Source organism: Geotrypetes seraphini, chromosome 9, assembly GCF_902459505.1.
Source record: "Geotrypetes seraphini chromosome 9, aGeoSer1.1, whole genome shotgun sequence".
NCBI classification, from domain to species: domain Eukaryota; kingdom Metazoa; phylum Chordata; class Amphibia; order Gymnophiona; family Dermophiidae; genus Geotrypetes; species Geotrypetes seraphini.
Window position 1 is genome coordinate 78,505,461 of NC_047092.1, and position 7,055 is coordinate 78,512,515.

General features: G+C 35.3%; 1 protein-coding gene across 1 annotated transcript in view; it reads right to left on the reverse strand.

Annotated features, from left to right (window-relative positions):
• Positions 1–7,010, reverse strand: part of RASSF3 (Ras association domain family member 3) — a 250,007-nt gene extending 242,997 nt beyond the window's left edge. The window contains exon 1 of the mRNA XM_033959456.1: positions 6,881–7,010. Within this exon, the coding sequence (XP_033815347.1) occupies positions 6,881–6,995 (115 nt within the window). The 5' untranslated portion in view covers positions 6,996–7,010. The remainder of the gene's footprint in view (positions 1–6,880) is intronic.
• Positions 7,011–7,055: the final 45 nt, after the last annotated feature.

Consider the following 7,055-nt stretch of genomic DNA (forward strand, 5'->3'; position numbering starts at 1 on the left):
TTAATGAATTATATTTATATAACTTAAGAATATTGAATTAATATATCAAGATATAATTATATTTTAAAGTTACATTTATATATCAAATATTGATTAATATGGAATGGAAAACCTTATATAATTTATTTAATTTCTATCAAGGGAGGGATGTTAGAAACTTGCCTGTTTTGATGTTTTCAAGTTTTCGTAAGTTTGTATGGGAGGGAGTGTGGGTGGGAATAGGGTTGGATTATGGGGAGTTATTAAGTATGAAGTTAAATATTAATTTAAGGGAAGAGGAAAGAGGAAAAAATGGGAAGAAAGGAATGTTAATGAAAAGATTACAACATAATAGATTATTTGTTCAGATATATGAATTTAGAAATAATTTTCTTAATGGAGGTTGAAATATATTCACTCAACCATCCTATTAAAAGGAAAAAAAAAATGCTTCTTTTCCTAAAACAACAGAATTGTGACATTTGTTTTATCCAAGAAACTCACCTGTCTGCTATTGAATCTAAAAAATTAAAATGTGGTTGGATAAAGCATTGTTTTTTTGCGCCAGCTGTTGGAAAAAAAGCAGGGGTAGCAATTCTAATTCATGAAAAGTGTAATGCCTCATTTAAAATGAAAAATGCAGACCTGTCAGGAAGATGGGTCCATATAGACATGATAATGGGAAATACTACCTTGGCACTGTTCCATGTATATGCACCTAATTCAAATCAAATGGAATTTTTATAAAAAATCTTCAGCAATTATTAATACCACTGGCTGCTTCTAATTTAATTGTGGCTGGGGATTTCAATGCTGTTATAGATCCAATTTTGGATAAAAAAAAAACCTAGTAGATGTATGAAGTCATTAGGGTTAGATAATTTGATACAAAATTGTGTTTTGCATGATATATGGCGAATATTTCATTTTAATGATTGGGAATTTTCTTTTTGTTCCCAGGTCCATAAATCTTTCTCTAGAATAGATTATGTATTTGTTTCAGATTCCTTAGTTCAACATGTAGGGCAAGCTTCTATTGATCCAATCATTCTATCTGATCATGGTGGAGTATAGATCAAAATAAATGTAATTGAATGCGAGTACCCAAGAAAGGGAAATGGGGGTAATGGTGGACATGACAATGAAGCCGACGGCATTGTGCACAGCGGCCGCTAAGAAATCAAATAGAATGCTAGGTATAATCAAGAAGGGTATTACAACCAGGACGAAAGAAGTTATCCTGCCGTTGTATCGGGCGATGGTGCGCCGCATCTGGAATACTGCGTCCAATATTGGTCGCTGTACCTTAAGAAGGATATGGCGTTACTCGAGAGGAGAGCGACACATCTGATAAAAGGGATGGAAAACCTTCCATACGCTGAGAGAGTGGAGAAACTGGGTCTCTTTTCCCTGGAGAAGAGGAGACTTAGAGGGGATATAATAGAGACTTATAAGATCATGAAGGGCATAGAGAGAGTAGAGAAGGAAAGGTTCTTCAAACTGTCAAATAATAAAAGAACAAGAGGGCATTCGGAAAAGTTGAAAGGGGACAAATTCAAAACAAATGCTAGGAAGTTCTTCTTTACCCAACGTGTGGTGGACACCTGGAATGCGCTTCCAGAGAACGTAATAGGGCAGAGTAGGTTACTGGGGTTTAAGAAAGGATTGGACAGTTTCCTGCTGGAAAAGGGGATAGAAGGGTATAAATAGAGGATTACTGCACAGGTCCTAGACCTGTTGGGTCGCCGCGTGAGCGGACTGCTGGGCATGATGGACCTCAGGTCTGACCCAGCAGAGACATTGCTTATGTTCTTAATTGATCAAATAAATAATAAATCAATATGGAGATTTGATAATACATTGCTTGCAATGTATTCAAATTCAATTCAATGCAATGGATTCAAATTTTGTTGAGAGAATTCAGTCAAAAATTAATGAATACTTTCAATTTAATATTACCGAAGATGTCTCTATAGGAACAATTTGGGATGCATTCAAGGCTACCATAAGAGGACAAATTATTTCCTTTTCAACATTTACCAAAAAACAAATTAGAAAACAATTTTCCAATTTGGAACAAGAAATAAAGAGATTAGAATCACACTTAATTAATAATTGGGATAATTCTACTTTACAAGAATTATTAAAAATTAAAGGAAAATATAATGAAATTTCTTCTAAAATGATAAGTAGAGACTTATTCTCTGAACAAACAATGTATTATGGAAATTCGAATAAGGCGGGAAGATTATTGGCAAATTATTTAAAAGTGAAAAAATGAAAAGTAAAAATAGGGATGGGAAAAGATGAAAAAGGGAATTCATCTTCTCAAACAGATGAAATTATAAAACAATTTTTGAAATTCTATAAATCCCTGTATTCTTCTGAGCCTTATTCGGACAAGGAAAAAGATGGATTAGAATTTTTAAAATTAATTAAAGGACCAAAAATTCCTGATCATATAAAAGAAAGCTTGGAGAAGCCTATATCACTAAAAGAATTACAAACAGCATTGGGGTCCCTTAGAGTTGGACCTGCTCCAGGTGGGGATGGTTTTACAGTAGAATTCTACAAATCTTTTCAAATTACAATATTACCTTATCTGTTAAATTTATATCAAACACAATTAAATAATGGCAGTATAAAAGGAACTATGGCAGATTTGGTTACTATAGTTTTGCCAAAGCCAAATAAAGATCCCACATTGGTTTCAAACTACAGACCTAGGTATCATCAATCCTATATAATGCGCCAAGGTATGTATTGGGTCCTCCCAGAATTCATGGAAAAATTACCAGATTTGTTAAGATTGGAATGGCAACTTATGTCTCCTATAAGGCTGTGTCATATTATTAGTACTAAAATGTCTAGGTTGTACAAAGAAAATAAAATATTAATTGATACTTGGAAAATTTTAAAATTGATAGATAATTTAACTTCTAATCCAATTCATAAATCGACAAATCAAACAATATGGCTTAATTCCAAGATTCAAATTGGCAGATTTAAGCTTATAAGAACATAAGAAGTTGCCTCCGCTGGGTCAGACTGAAAGGTCCATCACGCCCAGCAGTCCGCTCCCGTGGCGGCCCATCAAGTCCATGACCTGTAAGGTGATCCTTGTCTACACCCTTGGATCCCCTTTATCTATACCCTTTCATAACTTGGAAGCAATGGATAATAGGAGGAATATGTACTTTTGATGAAGTAATGTCTAATGGTAAACTGCTTGATTTTTCACAGTTACAGCAAAAATTTGGCTTGAATAATTCACAAAGTTATAAATGGCTGCAGCTGAAGCAGGCCATTCAGGTGGGGTTCCCTGAATGGAAAAATTTTAATACTCAATATAGTTTAGAATTCCTATACTTTCAGGTAGACTTTCTGGGTCACCAGGCTGTACAGTGGTACAAATTATTATCTGGATTATTGGAAAAAAAAACCCAAGGAATAGTCTTAGAGACATTTGGAGCATTGAGATTAAGCACGAAATTACGGCATCTCAATGGCCACGTATTTGGTCTTGGAGGATGAGATGTACAATGTCTGCATCTATGAGACAAACATGGTTTTTCTTGCTACATAGAGCTTTCTGGACCCCTGTTCGTTTAAAAAATTAGATAGCTCTAAATCTGATATATGCTGGCATTGTCATCTTGAAGCAGGGACTTTAGATCATTTATTATTCTATTGTCCTTATATATTAGAATTTTGGAAATCAATTTGGAATCAAATTAATTCCCTGTTAGAAAATCATGTGGCATTATCATATGACACAGTTTTATTTGGTATAGAAATGAGAGCAAAGAAACAAATATCATCTAATAATAACAAATTATTATTAATTTTAACTGGTATTGCCATTCAACAGATCACTTACAATTGGAAAAATTGGAGTGGACTTAATTATTGTTTCTAGTGGAATTCAGTTTGTCATATATATAAAATGGAAAGGGCGTTAGCTGTCCAAAAAGGGAGTTTTAACAAATTTCAAGAGGTGTGGAGGCCATTTATAGATTATTATAAAGATTAAAAATTATTCTTCCCTGAATAATAAAGTTTAAGACATTAAGGGGGGTGGGGGGAGGGTATTTTTGAGTATATCTTGAATAAATCATCTTTATAAATGTATAAGGGAGGGAGATATTATTTTATTTTATAAGGATTAATTATAAGATGTCAGGTGTTTTTGAAAGTTAACTTATTATATGTATTTATTGTACCTGCTTTAAGATTTGAAATGAATAAAGATTTCAAAACAGAAACTTCATTTGCCACTTGGACGTCCAGTCTTCCAATTTCCTAAGGTCTGCCTGCAATTTTTCACAATCCGCATGTGTTTTACCAACTTTGAACAGTTTAGTGTCATCTGCAAATTTAATCACCTCACTCACCATTCCAATTTTCAGATCATTTATAAATAAGTTAAATAGCACTGGTCCCAGTACAGATCTCTGCGGTACTCCACTGTTTACTCTCCTCCATTGAGAAAAATGACTATTTAATCCTACCCTCTGTTTCTATCTGATAATCAATTCTTAATCCAAAGCTGAACTTTGCCACCTATCCCATGACTCTTTAATTTTCTCAGGAGCCTCTCATGAGGAACTTTGTCGAAAGCTTTCTGAAAATCTAGATATGGCCTTGGTGGTACAGGAGAAAGAAGCTAGATATAGGAATAGACAGGACACAGTGGGAGGGATGCTAGTAGACATGGAAGGGTGTAGACACATAATACAGATGCTGAATATGTGGAGGGGGATATACTAGACAGAACACAGAGATGCAAAGGAAATGATGGTGGACATGGAAAGAGAAGAAATGTCACAGGTACAAAATAAAACCCCTGGGAATAGGAGAAAAAGGATGGGTTAGGGTAAGAAGATGACTAGGATTATATGATTGAGTGGGAGAGTGTTGAGGCCAGAAAAGCCAGGATTTTTGGATGTGAGAGAATGAGAGGGAATTTTGAAGAGATAGTGAGGATTTAGCAATTGATAGGCATGAATGGGGGTGATGGGTTGGGAGAATGAGTGGGGGGTATGAAATGGTAGGTAAGAAGTGTGGGGAAAGATTGAGAAATAATGTGAATCAGAGGTGTACTAAGAGCAAGGCAGTGGAGGAGGTCCAACCCAGTTGCTGCCAGCGAGGGGATACAAGGAAACACCATGGGGCCACAGTCTGGTGAATGCGGCCATTGATTCCGCCAGCCCCTGCTCTCTCTGATGTCAACTTCCTATTCCAGGGAAGGGAACTGGTAGAGCCAACTACTATGTCCACCAGAAAGTGACCCCCTTGACCACTCCATGCCCCTCCCCCCCATTGCATGGAAGAGGGGTGCTCCGCCTGGAGGAAGGAATGCTCCACCCCTTGTGGCATCCAAAACATGTATTAAACAAAAAATAAAACAGAGAGCTACAACCAATAAGCATGTATGCCATTGATGTGAATGACTTGGAAGACTGGATAGAGGATGAGAGGCATTGAAAAGGGATGGAGATACTGTGGAGGGGTGAGAGAAGAAGGGAATGAGTCTCTGAAGGGGTAGAGTTGGTTTAAAACATGGTAAGAGAGAGGCAATAGGTGATGGAATAGAGGATAAGTGATAGAATAGGCTGGATGCAAGAGAAAGAAAGGAGAGACAGATCTAGATCTGTGGCTGGTATGTATGTACTCTAAGCATGTATAAGTGTGTTCTCGTACATAAATACAGTATATGCAACTCTGCACAAAATATGAACCCAAGAATGCCTATATGCAGCTTCCTAAATGTAGGTGTAGTCTTTCTGTACATCTACTTTTTATGTGCCTATGTGATCACACAATTGTATAAAAGACCTTCTCCCTATAAAATATGCTTTACATGTGGAAACAGCTTTGTAAATTTGCCCCTCATCCTTCAGACTCAGTAACAGAACACTTTTTCTGCATATTTGCTGAGAAATCTATTTCAAACAAAAGTATAGTATGCCCCAAATATTAAACAAGTATTTTGAAGAATTAGGACACTGCCATATTTACATATTTTTCCACATAGCATGAGAAAATGATTATTTAAGAAAAAAATGTACATCTAAGCATTTCATTCATGTTTTTTTTAAAAGTTCTATGCTAAGTACTGTATCTGGGAACACTGCTCTTTTCTCTCCTCAGTAAGCAATTTTTTTAAAATTTTATGTACTAGCAAAATAAGCACAAATTCAGGCTAAAGGTACATCCCATGCAATCAAGTTATGACAACATTATTCAAATTAAACTATCGGCCCCAAAGCCCATAGAGATTTAAAGGGCTTTGGGGCTGTTGCTGCGCAGCAGCCGCTAGCGTGGCTTTGTAAAATAGGCCGTATGTTTATATGCTACATAAAACATTCCCAAAACTTTTTGATAAATCCAAATGACCTTGATACAACATTCATATTATATTCTACAAATAAATATTTTTACATGTGATATTAAACAATAAATTCAACCCACATCTCTTAACTTAGAATTTAGATTGAAAGATTATCACAATGAACTGGCTCTTTAGTCTACATATAATGTAAGTTTGACAACTCTAACATTTTTTTGTTTCATGACTCAGAACTTATTACAAAAATGCTAACTGACAATTGAACAGTGGGGAGATGGGAAATTACAAGATAGTCTTGCATACAATTAGTCATTAAACTACAAATTAAACTGAAGAGAAATGTTGATCTTAAGAGGACTTACTTTATAAATATATGATTTCAATTTAATTGGTGCATAGTCAATTCTGCCTTTAGATTTGTTGTCTTTTTTTTTTAATACACCATTTAAAACAGCAAACACTAAAAGAACAGATAGCCATCAACCTTTTAATTCACTTTATAAAAACACTACTGTGTCTATTTAAATCCAATTGTTAAAATAAACTTACCAGATTTCCACAGGAGCTTGAAATTCTGACTCCTCATACTACTGAAGGATTTTGGAAGCCAGTAAAAGAACCTTGCTATCCGCCTTATTGTCGCCCCAAAATTATTTCCTGCCATAGTTGTAATTAAAGGCAATTTGTAGCAACAAGAAGACAACAGAAATACTTCAACAAGACA